This window comes from Sebastes fasciatus, chromosome 16, assembly GCF_043250625.1.
Source record: "Sebastes fasciatus isolate fSebFas1 chromosome 16, fSebFas1.pri, whole genome shotgun sequence".
NCBI classification, from domain to species: Eukaryota; Metazoa; Chordata; class Actinopteri; order Perciformes; family Sebastidae; genus Sebastes; species Sebastes fasciatus.
Window position 1 is genome coordinate 18,608,060 of NC_133810.1, and position 22,546 is coordinate 18,630,605.

At 40.3% G+C, this 22,546-nt stretch overlaps 2 protein-coding genes across 3 annotated transcripts in view; both read right to left on the reverse strand.

Moving 5' to 3' along the window:
• kif20a (kinesin family member 20A) overlaps window positions 1-22,546 on the reverse strand; it is a 119,795-nt gene that overhangs the window by 67,801 nt on the left and 29,448 nt on the right. The gene's annotated exons all lie outside the window — the stretch shown is intronic.
• gsx1 (GS homeobox 1) lies at window positions 2,209-3,881 on the reverse strand. The gene is made up of 2 exons (XM_074611547.1): window positions 3,139-3,881; window positions 2,209-3,031 (listed from the first exon to the last, which is right to left on the reverse strand). The coding sequence occupies exons 1-2, from the start codon at window positions 3,515-3,517 to the stop codon at window positions 2,673-2,675; spliced, it is 738 nt and encodes a 245-aa protein (XP_074467648.1). The 5' UTR covers window positions 3,518-3,881; the 3' UTR covers window positions 2,209-2,672.

Here is a 22,546-nt window from a genome sequence, read left to right on the forward strand (position 1 = left end):
CAAATGGGTCACCTTGGGTTGCTGTCTGCGCGCAAAGGGGCTTTTGCGCGCATTCAGTCTGAATTTTTTCCAACTTTCCTTGACGGGGAAACCAGCTGCTGGTCGTGAAAAGACGGCTTATTAATTGTCCTTTGTCATGCAGAATTGCTTGATTTCTAAAGAAACGTACAAAGGCTCTTTTTCAGGATTCAAGTATTTTGTTTCGTGCGTATTTTTCAAACCATCGAATCAGCTGCAGCGCCGCGCCGTCTACCAGACTCTCAGGTACTGACTGCCTGCTCCTTTTGTCCCCTTTTAATGCTGTTGTAAATCGTGCAGACTGATTTGTTACAAGCTGTTCTTTTAATCTGATAGATAAGAGACATGTCAAAGAAAAGCCGTAAATAAAAAATTAGCCGGAATAAAGACAAGGGCGAGTCTGCTAGATGGGCGCCTGTTGACTCAAGCGGCTCTCCAGCGTCAGGGGAGAACTCTCCTCAGCTCCGTCAAGGTTACGTCCACAATTCCCTTTTCTTCTTTTTAAAAAGACACCGTAGTCCTTTTTGCTTCAATGAATTGATCGGCACAAAATTAAGAATAAATAAATTGAGCATTTGGAGCACCGAGCGTATATAAGCTCCCCCAGGGCGCACATACCCCCGAGGCTATTGAATGGATAAAGGGCGCTTTGCAGAGGACGTTGTGAGCAAAATGGGGCTCTATGGTGCAATTAACAAAATAGTCTAATCCCATATCTTAACAAATGCAAATACTGGAGTTTTGTTAAAATGGTTAAGTGAACAATTAAATGAAAGTTTACAAGTGAAACTTCACATCCAAAAAAAAAGGCACACTGATGCAGATAATGTGCTGTATATGCTATTTAAGACGTTTTTACTCCGTTTAAAAAAGTATAGAGATACGTTTCCAAGGTTGCAAATATAATTTAAAGCCTATTCAACATAATAAATGTAATTTTGAGAAGCAAAGCTTCAGTCAGAGAGCAGCTGGAGCGGTGCGTAAAATAGGCGAACAAAACTGGAACGATACGCTAAACTCCTGGTTTGGTCTTTTTTTTGGAGATGTTCTTGTGCAAATGACATATTTTTAACTTGAGTAAAAATATACATATAATTTTAGACTAATTTGAACCAGAATATCCAACAAAACTCTTTTGCCTAAAGACTGAATTTATCTTTGAGGATGCTGCGTAATTATTTGACTTGGCACATTATTTAATTTTGTGGATTTCATGATTTGCCATAAAAATCTCATTATATGCTAATTAATAATTATGTTTTTAATTATTTAAAAGATAATATTTGAGTTGAAGAGGCTTGTATTGAGTCTAAAACACAACTGGAGATAATAAAACTTGACCACACTGGTGCGTTAACAATAAGAACAATACGGGTCATGGACACCAAACTGTGTCTTTCCCTCATTTATGTTCATGTTAGATCGATATCTTAAGATATGCACACTCCATTATACTCCCGCAGTGATTATTAGCTCAGTCACACGAGACAGATCATTTCAGCTGCAGAGGAAACTTGAAAAGGGGCTCCTAAGGGCCAGGCAATGATATGTGGGTCGAGTGTCCCCAAGGAAAAGCACATAAAAGGACATCACAACAACGTCTTTATCAACTCTCTGAGTGATAAAGATTATTGAGCATTTAATTTACTCGTCCAGGGTGGAGTTCAGCTCATGTGGCCTAATGAGTTTCCTTCTAGACAAGAACATGTTATTTGTCTGTAGTGTGCAGTGCAAGGCTGGGAATCTCAGAAAATAAATGTACTTTTGTCCTTTCCAATTTCTTTTTGGATCTTTGAGCAAACATTATGAACCTTTTTTAGTCTTCTTCTCATACACTAAACACCCCTTGCGCACAGCAGCTGTGCCTTCTTTTAAAAGAATATTAAAATCTAGATTTTAAATTGCAAAGAAAATGGGTCTTGCGTTGAAAATAATGCACTGCACATGTTGCCACATACAGCACAACCAGGAAGTTAAATGTGTGTGTGGAGATGTAATTCATGTTACCATTTTTGACCAAAGACTATCACACAGTGTTTGACATCATCTAATTGTCTCCAGCATCTTTTTAAAAAAATAATCTAATGTCAAAAGTGATGTTATTAACCTGGGTTTACGCGCGCCACTGTGCGCACTCGCTGGTGCGTAAAAGACCAAAAATATTTAACTCACACCACAACAGTATGCCGCTCAGAAATATTTTTATTTAAGTATCAACATTTTTAAATAAATAAATATTTTTCAATTACACTGAAGATATAATTTCAGAGTGACATTGAGGGAATTTCTCTTCAGCTTTCCATATTTGAAGTCACAGTTCCATCCACATAGAATGAATCTAACCAAGTATGTATACAAAATACCGTCTTCCACCCAAATACTAATAAACAATGTTGCTATTGTTTTGTTGGGTTTATCTTTACAAATATGCCTACCATACTCATCAGATTGGCAACAACAAAATGGACCGTTTTCAGAAAAAAACTACATACAAAACGTACAACATGTATACAGCTATACAATAAAATCAGGACAATTCCCTGATTAAATATTCTCTTTCTATGTACAGACGACTGAACACAAGTGGAAACAGTCTTTTTTTTGGCTGTATTTCAAAATCATGAGGACCAAGAATGTTTCACAGAGAGTTCAGTTCAGGGTGAGACGGACAGGTCCACGTCCTCCTTCTCGGACGAGGAGGAGGGCGATATGGGCATGTCATCCTCCTCTTCCTCCGAGCATCTCGCCGTGGAGGACATGGACGAGCATTTGCAGTTATGTGAGCCAGTCCTTTGGCCGCTGCTCTTGCCCTCCTTTTTGTGCTTCACTCTGCGGTTCTGGAACCAGATTTTCACCTGTTTCTCGGACAAGTTCAGGTACGTGGCGATCTCGATGCGCCTCAGTCTGGACAGGTACATGTTGGAGGTGAACTCTCGCTCAAGCTCCAAAAGTTGTGTACTGGTGAAGGCCGTGCGCATGCGCTTGCTGCTTTGAAGTTTGCTGTTGCTGTTTTCTGTAGAAAAAATAAAGAGATTGTCAGACACTGGTGGAAACACATGAGATGGGGCTTTTTTATACATTGGCTGAAGCATTTAAATGGAGCTTTTTTAATCTACTCACCGATGGAGATGCAGTGGAACTGTCTTGGGTCCGGCACCGAGTACGCAGCTTGGTAAATCCCCGGTGCGTGGCTCAGGTTGATGCTGTTGGATGAAGCGTGTTGCCTCGACAGCGCCGAGTGGCAGTACTGCGAGCCGAAGGGGGAAAAAGACGCCTTGAGGAGCGGCAGCGTGGGTGGTGACGGGTGGAGCTGCGACGCGGTCATGCACAGCGGACAGAAGCACAGGAGTCCGGCTTTCCTCGAGTGGCACGAGCCCGCCAGCCCGTGCGGATGGTGAGGCGAGTGCACGGCGTACGGGAATAAAGGTGGGTGGTTCTCGCTCCCTTTGTCGCTGGCCTCCCTTAAAATCAAGGAATCCACGAGAAAAGACCTCGGCATGTTTGCAAAACTTGTTGAAGTTGAAGCCTGGTGCGTGGTGGTGGTTGGTTGTCAGCGTGCTGCTCTCCTCGTGACGGTGGACAGCTTTGTGGTGCTGAAGGCGCAGCGAGCAGCTCCTTAAATAGCCGCCGTGGACTCCGGTTTCGGCCCATGTGACGGTTACGCTGTAAAGCGGCCAAGAGAGCTCTCAATAGGGTTTTGTGCCTTTTCTCTCGGCATTCCCACTGCACGCTTCCCCATTATTTCACTTGTTAACTAAATGAACTGCATAATGTAGTCTATTCTTGTCAGCCCCACCCACGCCGCAAGAGGCGGCACTGCCCCATTCTCCCTTTTATCATCACTCTCTCATTTTTATCATAGAGCACAGCTTTAAAAAAAACGCTCCTGTCACATCGGACAGCCAAGTGTATGTATTCAAGGTTTGTCTCATAGACATTAAGCAGCCTATTAGGTATGTATATATAGTCTTAATTGTGTCTGTAGAACTGGAAGGAGAAACTTTCAGAACTGTTAATGTACATTTATTGCATTTTAATAACAGCAGGTAAATTACATAATTATTACCCATCGTTTCTTTAAGATTAAAGCTTCATTATGCCTGGATCTGGTGTATGAGAAGGTCGGCTGCATGTGCATGTATAGGCTATTAAACTTCTGAATAAATTGCTATAATAATTTTTGTATGTGGTTAATCATTTGTGTGCCAGGTTCTTCTGCACTTGTGTGGCTACTTTTACTGACAGTGTTGAACGCAGCAGCTGCATGTAAAGTTTACGCATATCCATTTTAAGGTTAATGTGTCATTTCTGGGCACAACAAAAAAAAAGGGACAAGTCATCGCCTGGAGGCAGTGCTGTTAAAGAGCAGTGATTAATTCCTTTGCTCGGGCCCCTGCCGAGTCGGAGAGGGGGGGGAAAGAATATGTAAAAATAACCAGGTTTTCACTCTGCGGCCCTTATTGAATGTCATTGTGGAGGGGTTTCAATGAGAGAGAAAGAGAGTCGAATTAAAGTGTGTGACAGCGGCGGATAGACGCAACAAAGGCGACTCTGTCATAGAGGAGCCCAGTGCGCCGCGCGTGAAGCCCCCAGCCTCGCGCTCTGATTCAATTAAGTAATAGGAAAACATTTTCTTTCACTTTAAGGTCTCTCTGAACAAGACCTTCAAAGAGAACGGGACCCGTAATGTGTGAGTAAATAGTGGAATGGGATTTCTCTATCCTCAGTTTTATTCTCTCATAAAACACAGAAATAGTCTGTTGATCTCTTAGAATTAAGGATAAATATGACATCATAAACATGGCATCATAACGCATCAGGACATTATTGATATAGGGCAATGATTTAAGTTGGCTGTAGCTTTATTAGCTTTTTCTGTGTGAGGTTAGTCCATTTTAATCATCTGGATATTGTCCTCTGTTTTAGCCATATTTCCCATAAATTGTCACATCCAGAGAATTAGTTCCCAAAACATCCCCACATGCGTGTGTGATGCTATCCGTTTTCTGCCCATTAAAGAGGCCACTATAATGTGCTCAGCTTCACACCACTAATCTTCCATAAAAGGCCAGACCTGTAATTACGCTGCGCCATTAAAGTAGCTACAAATTAGGAGCAGTTAAACCCTTTAACGAGACTAAATATCTGCCCGAATGACTGTTATATCTGCGAGAGAGCCATTTTCATTTTTGCTCTCCTTTCATTCCCTGCCAGGAATTAGCCATTAACTATAGTCTGTCAATCTTGTTGCACTCTGTAAATACAAAATCTATCGCTTTTATTCCGAATCTTAATGAGGTAATGACGTGTTTTCATCATATGTTTAAAAAGCACTATTATTCTCATGAAGAGTGCAGATTATGTGCAAAAGAAAAGAACAAAATTAAATAGGCAAAATGTGTGTTTTTTTTTTAAACAATGCAGATTTAAAACGTCTAAAATGGTGTTTTTTTTCCAGCAACAGGAGGTGGCAGCTTGATGTATTGCTCAACATAAAGATGTTATCAAAGGCCCTAATTTTCAAATTATGTACAGCAGTCACCCTGTGGATAGGAATAGAGGTTTCATGGGTCGTCACGCAGGGAGGCTCATCCTAATTTGCAATCCCAACTGGAGACTGACAAATAGTTTTGACCTCCCTCTGGAGGCGCGGGCCAGAAGTGCAAAGAATCTCATTCTCCATAATCACTTGTTACTGAGATAAATAATCGAGGGAAAATAGCCCACTCACATTATTTCAACTCTATTACAGCTTTTTTGCACTAGTCCCAAGCTAAAAAAATATACATTTATAGCCACTTGTGATGAGATTCATGCATCATCACATCTGTGTTTCCCGCAAACCCAGTGAGCTCCACTAGCATACAGCTGTGGGTTGGTAAAGCTCCTTAACGTTTATGTTTGATAGGGGGGAAAGCAAATGCCCCTGAAATAGTAAATTATTTATAAGATATTAAGTTGGAACAATTGCCATCACTGAAGTTCACCCCTGATGATGACCAGTGCCTGCTGTGCCGTTGGAGAAGCACATTTTCAGGGGCTTTTACGCAATTATACCCAAAGATCTCGTGCCTGATGACATAAAGAGAGCAGTCTGTTTATGGAGATGTAGTCAATATCTCCTTTTCTTTTTGGTATGAATAATTCATAGTTTAAGACACTATCCCCCCTCGCTTAATGTGTACACACACTTAAACACCCACACATCTCTAATACAAATGATGGTTTTAGCTGACAGTGTAACAGGATTTAAGGTCCCAGTGGGGTTTGGCCCAGCCGCGGATGGGCGCTGTGACTGTCGACGTGACACAGAGGGCCGGCTGCCCCTCCTAATCTCCCCCTGAGGCAACATCACAGACCGCGGATCCTGCTGCACCTCTATGGACGCACAAAGGCCTGATTATCATTCATATGGTCGCCAGAAAACACCAGTCCAATAGATAACAGATGACACATAAGTACCAGCTGAATGGTGCAATATGTTGAGGCTGCAGGAGTCTATAGGGACTAATGAATCCTTAAGAGAGAGGGAGACGGACAAAGAGACGCAGGCAGTTGAGGTACCATAATGTGACAGATATAAGGCCCTACAGGTGAACCACAGGGAATTCAATGCTAAACAGTGTTTAGTTGCAGTTGTAAATATACAGAATTAAAGCACAACTATCTTAACTCTGTAATGTGTTTTATCATGCATGAATACTGTCTGATCATATCTAAGTGGAGGCTTTTGAGGGATTATTTTAGGATGAGAAGACATTTAAGTGACCATTTCAAGATGGTAATTGAAAAAGCACTGCTTAACTCAGCATGGCCTCACAATTAAACAGATCAAATAGCATTTTTACTTTAATTAAAGTCACAGGAAACATCAACATTAAACTTTAAATTAAATTTATTTTAGATGCTCAGTTTTTTAACATATTATTTTATGTACCGTGTTTGAAACAACCCTGTCTCCCAAAATTAAGTTCCCATACAACTAAACTGCTCTCTCAATTGCATTTCAAGGGAAATGTATTTTCTATATAATGTTGGAAATTGAAACAAAACAAAAAACACAACAAAACTTGGTTAAGTTTTGTAAAAAGACATCATGGTTTGACTTAAAATGACAAAAAAAACACGACAAAACTACGTTACGTTTAGGCAACAAAAATAAGTGAATATTGACTTCCCATGGTACACAAATGGTGGTCTCCTGGGGGAAAGTCCTGTCCTGTCAAAGACAAACGTAATCCACGATAAAATATGTTTCCCTCCAAGAAGAATGCAGTGAGAGTGGAGCAATTGAGCCTCACAATTAAACACTTTAACTGAACTAAAGTTACAAGAAACATCCAGCAGATCAACATTAAATTTGAAATTAAATTGTTTTTGTTTGAAACAACCCTGTCTTTCTCCTACAAAATAAAGTTCCCATACAACTAAACTGCATTCTCAATTACATTTTGAGGGAAATGCATTTGCTCCTAAACTATGGTTGCCGTTTTAAACTGTTTTAATGTTGTAAATTGAAACAAAACACAAAAACACAACAAAACTACTTGGTTAGGTCTAGCAAAAAAAACAAACATCATGGTTTCGCTTAAAATGACTAATACATTGAAAAAAAAAAAAAGTTAAGGTTTAGGGCTGACCCGACTGCTTTAATGCTTCGATGCTTCGACCGTTGCCAACTTCCAAATCACTATTCGAATGCTTCATTTAATTTTTTTTTTATATATGAGTATGTAATAATAATGTATAAACCGCGGAATAGCCCATGAAATAAGGAATAATCCCACAACGTTATTCATTATTATTAGTTATTCTCAGACGGATATCGTTGTTTGTTGTGAATACAAGTGTGTCTGTGTGTGTGTGTGTGAAAATGTCAGTCTGCCGCGCCGCACTGCACAACGAAGCTTTGATTACTTTCGAAGCCCAAAAAATGGTATTCAGGACAGACCTAGTTAGGTTTAGTAAAAAAACATCATGGTGTGACTTAACATGACTACGACATTGAAACAAAACAAATGAAAAACGCAACAAAACTACTTTGTTAGGCTTAGGCAACAAAAACAAGTGAACGTTGACTTTTAGTTTCACACAGGACACGAACAGCAGTCTCCTTTTAACATGTTACTTAATGTATTGTGTTTGAAAATGTGGTTTTTATTGGCTCAAAAATCTTTTCTGTCAGAAACGTTTCCATCATGTTTCCCTTCCACAGGGCTAAATTGTTCTACTTGATGTGCAGCAGCCCAAACACAAGCCTGGAGTGAATGTTGGTTAACATCTATTTGATCCCTCACTTTACTTTGACAAACTATACATTGTTTGAAAGCACAAAGTGTCACAATTCTAGCTATATGAACTTATTTTTACATCCCAATTAAACTGCCGCAACAGTTACCTATTGTGTAACAGGAGTGCATACAAAACAGAACAATAAAATTCAAAAAGTAGGTGAGAAAAGCCTAAAATATAGAGATGCACCGATACCGATACTGGATCAGATATCGGGCCGATACTGACTCAAATAGCTGGATCAGATATCGATGACAATGGGGGCGATCTATTCAATTAAATTAAATTCTATGTTTACATTATATACTGAAATTTAAATTTCTGTTTAAGTTTTGACCAATTTGTTGCTGCATTAAAAAGGTTTACACCTTGTAATTCCTGTTAATTTTAAAGATATTTTAGCAAGTTGCTGGTGTACAATTTATTATTTTAGTAATAAATAACAATTCACTAAATCTATATGTATTTATTCGTTACATTTTGTTTTACAAAGTTAGGAAAGCAACGTTAAAGTCGAGCCTGATGTCACCTTATACATAAGAGAATGATCCCAGTCACATCCACACAGTGAGGCATTCAGCTTATTGATTAAACACTGGTATCGAATCGGTACTCGGTATCGGCCGATACCCAAAGCCTAGGTATCACTACTGGGATGGAAAAAGTTGAATCAGTGTATCCCTAATCCCTACTAAAATATTTACTGTTTGTGCCGCTGTAAATATGCTTCACTATTAGATAAATTCTGACTTTTTTGACAGTCTGTTGACATTTCCTATTCCGGGAAGAGACCAGCATCAAAAAACATTTTATTTTGGATTTGTCAGTTTCTGGCTTGTGCACAAATAAGGGAGTGTTTGTTGAGGGGCAAACAGGAGTGACTCTCTTTCAAAACTACAAAACACAGGATGAGTTTTCTGTCTCTGAGATGTAAAGCCTGGGACTGACTACTCGTTTTTACACCCAAACCTGATTTGAGCTCGATTTGATGATTTGAGTTTAGCTGACATGTTTTCTATTTTTCAGGAATTGCAGAAATAGCTGAAAAATCCTGACTGCTACTGTACTTACTACTACTAAATGCAGCCAACCGTAGCTTCAGATACGAAATTCAAAAGACTCTTTTTAGATGCTTTTGATTGGTTTTTCTTTGACTCAATTTGTTTATTTCAGTCTGGTCCAGGAACGGTGATTTTTAAGCTGAGACCAGCAAAAGAAGAAAAAAAAGCAGAGCAAACTATGATGACATCAGCTAATGAAAGTGGTAGAAATAAGTGTGTAGGAGGTTGTCTAATCTGTGTTGGACAAAATAAACTCATTATGGTTGATGGCGGGGCATATAATGCTTCGGCATGATGGAGAATCTTTTTCTCTTCTTTTTCACAACACAACTAAGGCACTGAGTCGCCTCTGGTTCCTCAACAAGTGTCAGCCAAATCCAAAGCAAAGATACAGGAGCCAGCAAAGTGCCAATACATTTAACAGGTTACAATAAAATGTTCACATAGCTCTCTGTCCCTTCCTTCAATTTTTTTTCCCATCTGTCTGTGGTTATTTATGTGCTTTCTTGAACTTTCTATGCTACAAAGAGAACACCATTAATAATAATACACACTCTAATCATCGGAGCACTATCATCTTTACCAGTTTGATATTACAGCATCTTTACAAACACTATGCCTCTTTGCCGTCTTACTTTTATGTGTTTATTTGTCCACATGAAGGATTCAGTACATTTGATACACACTCCACTGAAAAGCAAGAGGCCACGCTGCACACTGAAACATCTCCGTGTGTGTGAATATGACAAATGACGCATCGTACGTCATGCTGACACAAGTCTGAGCTGCGGTTGATTGAGGTGCTTCGTAAAAATCTCCTAGCAACCTCCGTCATGGAGGTCCATTAGAGAGTATAACTAAGTCCCACAGTGTAAAAGGATCATAAGTGTGATTACGAAAAGTCACTTCTGCAATCAGTAGTATTGGGAAATTTCCCTTTAACAAAATGGAAAGACATCCATCATAATTCACTTGTACTTAAATGTATAATATATCTGCATTAAAATGTCTAAAAACAACTAGATCTATGTTATATATTTTGTCGAGTTGTGACATTATCCCAAATGTTTCCAAACAATTTTCAAACCTAGAGAAATACGCAATTTGAATCAAGATAACATCCGTTTCATTTGGTCGCATGTCAAGAAGAAGCCGTAGACCATTTGCATAGCCATAGACCCTTTGCATACAGACGTGGACAAAATTGTTGGTACCCTTCCGTTAAAGAAAGAAAAACCCACAATGGTCACTGAAATAACTTGAAACTGACAAAAGTAATAATAAATAAAAATTTACTGAAAATTAACTAATGAAAATCAGACATTGCTTTTGAATTGTGGTTCAACAGAATCATTTTGAAAAACAAACTAATGAAACTGGCCTGGACAAAAATGATGGTACCCCTAGAAAAGATTGAAAATAATTTGACCATAGGGACATGTTAAACTAAGGTGTGTCCTGTAATTAGCATCACAGGTGTCTTCAAACTTGTAATAAGTCAGTCTGCCTATTTAAAGGGTGAAAAGTAGTCACTGTGCTGTTTGGTAACATGGTGTGTACCACACTGAACATGGACCACAGAAAGCTAAGGAGAGAGTTGTCTCAGGAGATTAGAAAGGAAATTATAGACAAGCATGTTAAAGGTAAAGGCTATAAGAGCAGCTTGATGTTCCTGTGACTACAGTTGCACATATTATTAAGAAGCTTAAGGTCCACAGGACTGTAGCCAACCTCCCTGGACGTGGCCGCAGGAGGAAAATTGATGACAAATTGAAGAGACGGATAATACGAATGGTAACCAAAGAGCCCAGAACAACTTCCAAAGAGATTAGAGGTGAACTCCAAGGTCAAGGTACATCAGTGTCAGATCGCACCATCCGTCGCTGTTTGAGCCAAAGTGGACTTAATGAAAGACAACCCAGGAGGACACCAAATCATAAAAAAGCGAGACTGGAATTTGCCAAAACGCATATTGACAAGCCACAAAGCTTCTGGGAGAATGTCTTTTGGACAGATGAGACAAAACTGGAGCCTTTTGGCAAGTCACATCAGCTCTATGTTCACAGACGCAAAAATGAAGCATACAAAGAAAAGAACACAACAATGTGAAACATGGAGGAGGCTCGGTTATGTTCTGGGGCTGCTTTGCTGCATCTGGCACAGGGTGTCTTGAATCTGTGCAGGGTGCAATGAAATCTCAAGACTATCAAGGCATTCTGGAGCGAAATGTGCTGCCCAGTGTCAGAAAGCTTGGTCTCAGTTGCAGGTCATGGGTCCTCCAACAGGATAATGACCCAAAACACAGCTAAAAACACCCAAGAAGGGCTAAGAACAAAACATTGGACTATTCTGAAGTGGCCTTCTATGAACCCTGATCTAAATCCTATTGAACATCTGTGGAAGGAGCTGAAACATGCATTCGGAGAAGGCACCCTTCAAACCTGAGACAGCTGGAGCAGTTTGCTCACGAGGAGTGGGCCAAAATACCTGTCGACAGGTGCAGAAGTCTCATTGAGAGTTACAGAAATCACTTGATTGCAGTGAGTGCCTCAAAAGGTTGTGCAACAAAATATTAAGTTAAGGGTACCATCATTTTTGTCCAGGCCAATTTCATTAGTTTGTTTTTTAAAATGATTCTGTTGAACCATAATTCAAAAGCAATATCTGATTTTCATTAGTTAATTTTCAGTATTTTTTTATTTATTATTACTTTTGTCAGTTTCAAGTTATTTCAGTGACCATTGTGGGTTTTTCTTTCTTTAACGGAAGGGTACCAATAATTTTGTCCACGTCTGTATGTGTCAGCGTTTGGTTGTCCTTTTTATCCAGTTTAAAGCCACATTTTTACGGTACACTTTTTAGATCTTGGTCGTTTAACAATATATTTTAACCAGATGAAGGATTTCAGTCATCGGACATCTGGATCTTAAGTTATCAGAAAAACAAGCTGAGCAAACATCAGCGGCAGCTCTGCAGACGTTACTTCACAACGTCACTATCTGTCTTTTGTTATTGTTTTGATTGAAAGACCCCATAGTGGCAGAAAATTACATATTGTGCGTTTAAATTTAGTGTTTCAAATGCAAATAATTAAGAAAACCACCTAACATGAATTGCCACTTTTTTCCACATTTTTATGCAAATGGAATTCTTGAAATAAAACTATCAAGCATGGAACTGCACGAGTTGGAAAGCTCATAGAAAACAGACAGCATGAATACATATGCCTACATTTAGAAATCTGCACAGTGAACCACTATTCCTAGTTAGGAAAAATGATTAACAAGAAAACAATGAAAATGACAGCATTGCTGTGACTGAAATGCTGAAAAGTTTTGTCCATTCAGATATTTTCCCTTTTTGATTAGCATTTTACTTGTCTCTCTCATGAGTTCTCCCCTGATGGTAAATCTGGTTGCTGAATTGATGCCTCAGTCTGCCGCGTCAAGCCTCTCTGATGAGTTTCAGTCCAGGTCAAGTGCTGTTGCTAGGTGCATCCTCAGAGCTATGGCTGCCTCTACACGGCTGGCCACACTGTGTCCGTCTCAGTGAGGCTGTCAGGTCTGAACGACTGAACATAGTTAATAAATAACTAATAATCAAAGAAAAACAGATATCTGACAAAGAGCTACATCATTCAAAATAGTGCCAAGCTTGTTTGGTGCTGGTTGTTAGTCTAAACCCTCTGAATTAAAGTTTTTGAGCAGAGCTTCTTTTTTTGTTCACCAGGAATTGTCATAAGTTGACCAGGAAGCAAATGTAGCACAGTAATAAATGTTAGGAGCTACTGTGCAGATGTGATGCATCATGCAGTTCAGTGGTTCGGCTTCTGCTGCTAGTCATTGTAAAACTCAGCAGCAAATTTAAAATTTCTAGTTCAATCCTAACTCTTACTAGTAGAGTCTAGTGTAATAAGTTTAATTGTAATATAAATACAAATATGGTATAAATAATACTAATTATTATTTATAGAGAAAGTTACAAGTGCTTGGGTTTTTTAAAAGGACTGAGATGCATGATTTTGTGTCTTCCCTTGGGTACTGTCTTTGGCGTAGCACTACTGCTGTGGTGACTTTCTGTTAAGGGACTCTGTCTGGTGTAACTGGGCCAAAATGAAAAAGGAAAAAACCCAAACTGAACTCTATTTACAGCCTGACAACATAGGCATAACAAAGGGCCAAGCGTGACATAAATTAAAGTGAAAATAAATAAATAAATAAATAAAACCTTACACATCAGGGACGTGACGACAAGAAAATGCAAAATACTCACGTGCGAATATTATATGTCTAGGTTTTTTATTGTGAAAGGTAAGAACGGAAGGAGTAGATGTGTGCTGCCTTTGTCAAGGTTGAAAGGAGAAATAAAGTTTTCTGTCTTGGTTGAGATTACAGAGCCTCCGTGTTGTTGTTTCATAAATATCAAATCAAATCAAATCAAATCAATTTATTTTTGTATAGCGTCAAATCACAACAGAAGTTATCTCAAGACGCTTTATATATAGAGCAGGTCTATGACCGTACACCATAGTTTAGAGACCCAACAGGATCCACCAAGCGCACTGTGGCCAGGAAAAACTCCCCGATTACTGGGAAGAAACCTGGAGCAGAACCGGGCGCAGGGCGGGCGGCCATCTGTCGAGACCGGCTGGGGGGACAGATAGATAGAGAGAGAGTGAGAGAGAGAGAGAGAGAGAGAGAGAGAGATAGATAGAGAGAGAGAGATAGAGAAGCAGCCACAATAGCAGTCTAGCAGCTGTAATAGCTAATACAAGTAGGACTGATAACACAAAACCAATAGTGGTGGATGGAAAGAGTGATAATACAACTATCGGAAAGCCAGCACTGTCCAGCATCTCTCCTCAGTACGTCCATGTGTATTGGTGTGGGACGTCCCTGCGATCGATGCCCGTGCGTTGGTTCCTGCAGCATCAGCATGCTTGCTGGGAGCTCTTGATGTCTTTGGCAGTGATTGAGAAGTGTTATTCTCCAGGCTGCCACATTGTCACTAGGTGTTGGAAATCCCTCGTTAGCATTGGTAGTCCCTCGTACAGACGTAGTTAATTAGGGATGGTAGCAGTTGGTGTCAAGCAGGCACCGACGCGGCAGCAGATGCAGCCACAATACCGGAGACCACCAAGATCCAGGTGAAACCCTGCTCCAAGTGTACCCATGCTCCAGGTATAACCTCGCTCCAGGTGTGACCCCGCTCCACGGTTAGCTGCGAGACAAGGAGGCACAAGGACTCCCGGGAAGGAATGAAGTTAGTAACAACATGGACATGGGACATGAGTATATACATAAGGAGAGGGGAGCTCAGTGTGTCATAGGAAGTTCCTTATGACAGTGTGTCATAGGAAGTCCCCCGGCAGTCTATGCCTATAGCAGCTTAAGTATAAGCGTTATCAAAGAGGAAAGTCTTTAGCCTACTCTTAAATGTAGAGACGGTGTCTGCCTCCCGGACTGAAACTGGGAGCTGGTTCCAGAGAAGAGGAGCTTGATAGCTGAAGGCTCTTGCTCCCATTCTACTTTTGGAGACTCTAGGAACCTCAAGTAACCCTGCATTCTGTGAGCGCAGTGCTCTAGTGGGGTAGTAGGGTACTATGAGCTCTTTAAGATATGATGGGGCCTGACCGTTTAGCGCTTTGTAGGTGAGGAGGACGACTTTAAAATCTATTCTGGATTTTACAGGCAGCCAGTGCAGAGAAGCTAATACAGGCGTAATATGATCTCTTTTTCTAGTTCTAGTCAGTACACGTGCTGCAGAATTCTGGATCAACTGGAGAGTCTTTAGAGACTTATTGGAGCAGCCTGATAATAAATAAGGAATTGCAGTAATCGAGTCTAGAGGTAACAAATGCATGGACTAATTTTTCTGCATCATTTTGACACAGGATGTGCCTGATCTTCGCAATGTTACGTAGATGAAAGAAGGTCTATAGGCACAACTCAACCTGTTCCGCACAACGTGATTGGTTGATGCCTTTATTCACAGTGCGAAGGCTCAGAAAAATCAACCTTGTTCCAAAAAAAAAAATTACGTTGCTTTTCCGATGCGGATTATTCGCATTCTGTGTGAAGTATTCATGACAAAAACAACAGACCAAAAAAATATATTGACATGTGAATTAATCGCACAAATAAAACCCTCCCGGTGTGTAAAGACCTTAAGACAGTAATATGCTTGACCTTAAAGCCAACAATAATTGAGTAAAATGAAAATGTGTTACCGCATTTTCAAACAGTGAGTATAGTTTGATGTGTCAAAAATCTACTTAATAAATGAAAAGAAAAATATTTTTGGACATTTTGTATGCAATTAGTGTCATCAATTTTGGCACTGGTTTTCTACAATAAAATACTTTGTATCTTGACATTACCTTTACACCCTAGGTCAAGGCTAAAACCAGAGGAGACCGAGCCTTTGGAGCCAGGAACGACCTGCCGGAGGAGATCACGCAGGCTCGCTCTGTTTTGTCTTCCAAATTCATTTTAAAAACACACTTTTTCAGAATTGCTTTCTGTCTCAGTTATTCTTCTGCTATTATTGTACTTTTTGTTACCGTGTTTTAGTATTTCATACCTTGCTTGTCATTTTTACTGTATCAACTCTATTTTTATTTATTACCTCCTGTTAATTTCTCTTGCTTTTTATGTCTTTGTAAAGCACTTTATAACTTGTTTTTGAAAAGTGCTATATAAAATAAAGTTGTTATTATTAATATTATTACACCCATTTACCTCTTTACATCTTTGATTTGTGGTTGTGAATTTCAATATGACTGACTCTAGAAATTACTGGTCAGTTGTTATTAACACTCCCTTTTTAGCGATTCATTAATCGGTAAACAGAGCAGTAGAAACTAATTTTACATTCACACGTCAACAGGAAAACGCCCGCTGTGGGCCGTGGCCTGTTTTTGACAAGAATAAATGGGAAATAGATGCAAACCTGACAGCCTGGCCTCTCTAATGAGCCCATTTACATCTAAATGTGATGACTTTATGGGAACTGAAATGGTCAAGTATGTCTTCCACGAACTTTTTCCAACTTCAGAATAAGACAAATAGTGCAAAGCAATACCGTTTGCCAGCCAATGTCCGTCATACACAAAGCATTAGTTAAGTACTGAATTCTGTGTCTTCCAACATGAAAGCCTCATCAATCCAAAATAATTAGAAATTGGGTTTTTGCTCAAGTATACTGTGAAAGAAAAACTCCACAGAGCCATTAGAGGTCTAAATATCTTTGGATGATTTCAAATTCCCTTTTGATGTAAATCCATTGGTTCTGCTATAGATATGTCTCAAACTTCCCCTTTGACCCTATTCATATAAAAGCCTTGAAATGCTCTTCAAAAGGGTTTGTTACCCCGCGGAGGTCAGTAGGCTATTACGTATGGCTGACTCACATTTTTCCAAATCAGCAGACTTTTGGCCTAGAAATAACAGGTCAAACCAATGAATTTAATGAACTCTCCCAGACACAATGAATGCCTCTTGCCATTTGAACCCCAATAAAGGGATATGGGCAGGTCAGCCAGCCCTTTCAAGGGGTTTGTACACAAATGTGACAGAATGCAGTTGCTTCAGTGTCTGCTCTGACAAGTTGTTCAAAGTGCTGGGGATGTCAGTGATAGTGCCTTCATCCACACAGCCCCCCTTTGTTCCCCATTTTGTGTCTGTTGCTCTTTCATCAACGGTCCCACACGTACAAAAGCGAAAGAATGCAAAGCGTCTTTCGCAATGTTCTGTTTGCCTCACTTCTCTCCGCCGAATGTTATGCTGTAGGCCAACATGCAGGAGACTTTATTGTAGGGAAAACAAAGCCGAATTACGGCGCAGAACAACTTCTGATGGCGACTCGCTACTCCTCCCTCCTTTTCACCGCTTTACTTTTCTGATCCTCCCCTCTTTCCCTCCCCTCATTCACTTTTCTCCTTCATTCATTGTCTTTTTTTCTTTCGGAGTTTTCATTTTCGATGCTCCAATGTTTCCAGTAGGTTTAATTTGAAAACGCATGAGGGAACAGAAAAATCAAAGGAAAATAGCTGAATTTCCTATTTTTCAACTTCTATCTTTGCGAAAGTATCAGCATCAAGTCTGTTTCGTTAGTGCAGCTGCCAACTTGGTTTGTGCTTGGTTGAGAAAAAACATCTTTAGGCATATGGTATTTGTGTGTTCACGTAATTGAATCAATTGGAGGCCATGGGAAACCACCGAGGGGGGTAAGGGTTAGGGAGGAGCGAGGTCAGAGAGTAGTAGAGCAGGAGGGAGGGGGATAGAAACCTTCCAAAAACTACTCATGTAACCATTATTTACTAATTTTCAGCTCAGCAGTTCATTATTACCTCATTCTCAGTGTGCTTCTCTAAACAACAGGATGAGGATGAGCTTCAGGAAAAAGTCTTAAAGGAAGCCGACTCAAAGGCTGCTTTGATTCCTTTAACTTTATGGTTTTCTCATTAATGACCTCCTGCGGTTTGGCCCATTTCCTCTCCATTCATGTCACATTAGCCTCCTTTCAGCGGTCACTATTGTTTTCATTTTGTTAGGATACAAATGTTTAAATGTCAACACAAACTTCCCTAACATTTTGACATTTTAAAACTAAACCAATGTCATTCTGTCGACTCTTCAATCACATGATGTAGGGAAATCTGTGGTACATTTTCTTTTTTTGAGTAATTTCCAAAGTTCTTGTATTAAATGACGAGGTAGGCTACGTTTTCCAAATATCAAATTGTTCCCACTCTTCTCTGTTTCCTGGGTGAGAGCAACACTTTCAGGGCAATGAATGAGAAATTTAGGGACATTTGCATAAGTAAGAGCCGACCCTGTATGATTTTCATAACTTTTCTTCTCAAATTTCTATTGGAGGCATTGTGATTTGGAGTCAGCTTTTGTTTGATTTTTTCCCCCACACTTTGTGGTTGTTTCATTTTACTTCTCTCCCCCCCTCCCTCATCCTAATGACCTCTGCGACGGCTTTTTACTCTGTCTCACACACTGCTTTTCACTAAACGGGGAATATATGGCTCAGTCTCAACTTTCTCTCAAGAGTTATGACGTAAGCAGTGTGAAAAAGAGGTTTAGGCTAATTCAATGTCTATATATGACCATATATGTGAGTCGGTGTGATGACGGGTCACTGCCCATCTCACAGGGTCCCCCAGTTTTCTGCAGATGCGCTCTATTCAGGAGGCGACACGCGGCGGGACGCTGCTGGGAGGTAGTTACTATTTCTCCATTACCATAGAAACTAACACACTGGCTTTCAGCTGGACTAGGCCAGGGGTCCACTGACACCAACTTTCACACTACTCTAAGTCCTGACAAAAACCCCAAATGGACCTCAGCACTCTGAATAATACCCATTTGTACCCAGTTCAATGACAGAATGAGCTGCCAGCAAAATGCTCAATGCTATGACACCAAAAAATAAAGAGGCCTCCTTTTTGAGACACTTTTTATAATGAACACAATGATGATGGGAAAAACACTTGGGCACTGATATGGAGTGAGGCAGTCAAGTAAAAACTACAGCAGTTTACATATTATGATGGGAAATGCAAGCAACAGGTTATCAGTATCTAGATTAATTTTTATCTTGTCCAAGAGCAGTGTAGGGTGTTGTCAATTTAATCGGTTCCTATCACTGTGTAAAGTGTTTAGGCAATGCCCGAAAATTTACAAATTTTGTCCAAACTTAAAAGGCAGGGTTAACATTGTTCCCCAGTTTACACTATTTGTTATATTGGTTGAAATGGTCTTTACACCCCGACAGCGATCCATTACTTATGAGCTCTGAAAAAGAGCAGTCATCTGTAGCTGCTGTAATCCTGTAAAAATATCTACCAATCACTGCCTCGCGGTGCGATGGGAAAGAACCAATCAGATGCCTCCCTGCTCATACTCTACCCTCGCCGTGCACCAGCCTGAACTCAAAGCGAAGCTCCTGAGGCGATGCTACTTTCAAATTATGCTAGCTTTCCAACATCATCGACCCTATCTTTAAAGAAGACCCATTATGTTCATTTTCAGGTGCATACTTGTATTTTGGGTTTCTACTGGAACATGTTTACATGCTTTAAAAAAAACACTTTATTTACACCGGCTCTGCTGGTATGAGAAAAGCCCAGTCTGCTCTGATTGGTCAGCTGGACTACGCTGTTGTGATTGGTCAACTGAACCAAACTCTTCGGACATCGCTCCAGCTCTGCTCTAACTAGCTTTGTTTGAGGGCATGCCAAACTAGCCGCTAGGCAGGTAGTATGTGTTAGTGACATCACCACGTTACGGAAGAGAAAACAGCCGTTTCAGGCAGTTCAGGAGCAGTGATTTTGTGGGGGAGAGTAGCTCCCTTTGGTGGACTTCGGGCTTTGTAACTTTCCAGACCTTTTACATGCACAAAAAAATATATAACACACTAAAGCACAAAAGCATAATAGGTCCTCTTTAAAGGAATAGTTTGACATTTAGGGAAATGTGCTTATTTGCTTATTGCCGAGTGTTACATGAGAAGATTGACACCACTTTTATGTCTGTACGGTAAATATGAAGCTACAGTCAGCAGCCAGTTAGCTTTGCTTTGCATAAAGACTGAAAACAGCATGAAACAGCTGGCCTGGCTCTGTCCAAAGGTAATAATATCCACTTAACAGTACCTGAAAAGCTAATTAACAGGTTGTCTGTTTAATTTGTATAAAAACTGAATTGTAAAAACGTAGCGAGGGTTATGCCAAACTAACAGCGACTACTTAGCAGAGTTGCGCTAGCTGTTGCCAGTCTCCGTGCTAAGCTAAGCTAACCGGCTGCTTGTGATAGCTTCTTATTTATCGTACAGACAATAGAGCTCAACAGTGAGGTTCTGGAAGTGAAAATCCCATTCATATTCTGAATCAGCGATTGGATTATTAGCCATAATGTTGTAACCATCCAAGGTAGACTTACCACGAGCTACGGGATTGTGAAACGATGGTATATGCTCCTGTAGAAGCCACAAGACTGTATGATATCAACTTTGCGATGTCATGCAGAAGTACTACATTACCTACAATCCTAGAATTGTAGGTAATGCTGTGAAACAGCAACTTTTTTGATTGGTGGAGCTCGCTGTTACAACGGAAATGTATACCGCACCCGCAAAGGGCTAGTGAGGGTAGGCTCGTACACACTCGTACATGCTGCTCCCTGGTCTGCTCCCGGATTTCAAACTGGGTCAACATTGCGGCTCGTTTAAAAACGTTCTGTTATGTTACGAAAATAGTTCACTGAAATGTGTTTCTGAAAAACATTTAAGGCGAGAAATAAGGCATACAGTTGCTGAATCTCTCTTCAATTTAGAGCGACAGTGGTTAGTTTAAACGTTTATCATGAGTCTCCAGAGGCGACGAGGAGCCATTCGCAATGGTTTATGGGATGAGTAGTTCCTTCGCTCATAAAATAATTATGAAAACAGACTTGTACCTTTGCCTTTTTTCCGTTTTCCAATGTTTTTTTTTGGTCCTAGTCAACTGTTTTATGGTCACGATTCAACTCGCAGCTGGTTGGCTTGGTTCCATGCTTTAAACTCTTTATATAAGGATTTTCTGAAACATCAATGGAGTAAATGAATGGGAAATTCACGTTTGGAACTGGAGCTGTTAAAAAAGAGCTCTATATCTAGATTAATGTTTATCTTGTCAATGGTGGAAAAAAAGTGTAGTTCTGTTCAGTTTAATTTCTTTCTCTACTGGCCTGAGCCCTTGTTTACATCCTTGCTTTCTACTTGTGCAAAGTGTCTCTGCAGTAGCACAACTATGTGAATTTAATGGCAGAAAATATTTTTTTTGTCTCATCTTTTATACATTTTGTATACATGTATATGGTATGGGTAATAATTGGGAATTGTGGATGGTACAAGTCCACTGAAAAAAAACTCACACTTAGACACTGATGGGGAGTGAAACAGTCAAGTAAAAATTACATAAGTTTACATTTGCCAAATACCAGCAACAGGTTAGCAATATCTATATCAATGTTTATCTTGTCCAGTGTAGGTTGTAGTCAGTTTAATATGTTTCCTAGATTACATCCTATCTGCTCTCCACTTGTGAAAATAGATTCTGCAGCTGCACAGCTGTGTGGTTTTATTGTCTGAAACGTAATTTTCTTGTCCATCCTTAATGTATGATGATGTATATATTACATGGTATGGGTAATAATTGGGCATTGTGGAAGGTACAAGGTCAGAGTTCACAATTGATCCTCTCACCCCTGGCAGGTGCAGCTCACAGGAGTGAGAGGAGGCGGCCCCTCATCTCTCCCACCTCTTCACGCTGCTCAGCGAGAGAAAGGGAGGAGTGTAAATGAGTGCACTCCAGAAAGCCATCACCTGCTCCCTCCACCCTAAAATCCCCACTAACTCTGCCAGACAGAGATATCCTACAACCCCAGCTCAAATTTCTCCAACTCCGGTTAATGAGACAGACAGAGAGAGACAGAGAGGGAGGGAAAGGGAGGGAGGAAGAGACGGGGAATTAAGAATTTTAACTATTAGCATCCATGCCGAGATTTTGTTTTTTCGCCTGTTTTGTTGTTTTGAGTATGAACGCATTCATCGGCAGCAAAATGTACATTTGTCATGCCTGTAGAGGGTACTGAATTGGACTGGAAGGGGCATTGAGTTTGTGCGCACAGAGAGCCCAAGGGTGAGGTTGTGTATTGATGGGTGCCCCTCCCAGCTTCTCCCAGATTCCCCCTCTATTGTGACTTTGAGTGAATGTATCCTCTTGCTAAGGGCACTGGAATGTGTCTTCTCAACTCGTGTGATGGATGGGGCCTTGTTTTGCACTCCTCCGCCCCTCCCTCTGAATCCCTCTTTCTCTCCCTCAGCCTTTGACTCTTTCATCACATCCTTTTATTCGGCACCAATAAAAGTCAGCGATTCTTCATCAGCCGTTGTGCAGATCTGAGGGCCGCTGTTATTTTTCATCAGGAGTGTGTCACACATCACCATTCAGCCCCTCCGTCACACAAATTCAGACACTGGCACAGAGGCAGAAGCAGGTGGAGATACACCATCAATGAATTATTCAAATGAGACACTGGCCATGTCTTTTAAATTTAATTTAAATACTTGGTTAATGTTGCTTAGTGGGTCTCTATTGCCATTTATGCACAAGGGTGATATAC

What these genes read in the sequence shown, in the direction of transcription:
- gsx1 (XM_074611547.1), bottom strand. Translation starts at nt 3,517, where the DNA reads ATGCCGAGGTCTTTTCTCGTGGATTCCTTGATTTTAAGGGAGGCCAGC. An exon ending in GTTCCACTGCATCTCCATCG is followed by an intron (nt 3,032 to 3,138) that starts GTGAGTAGATTA and finishes TTTTTTCTACAG; the next exon opens with AAAACAGCAACAGCAAACTT.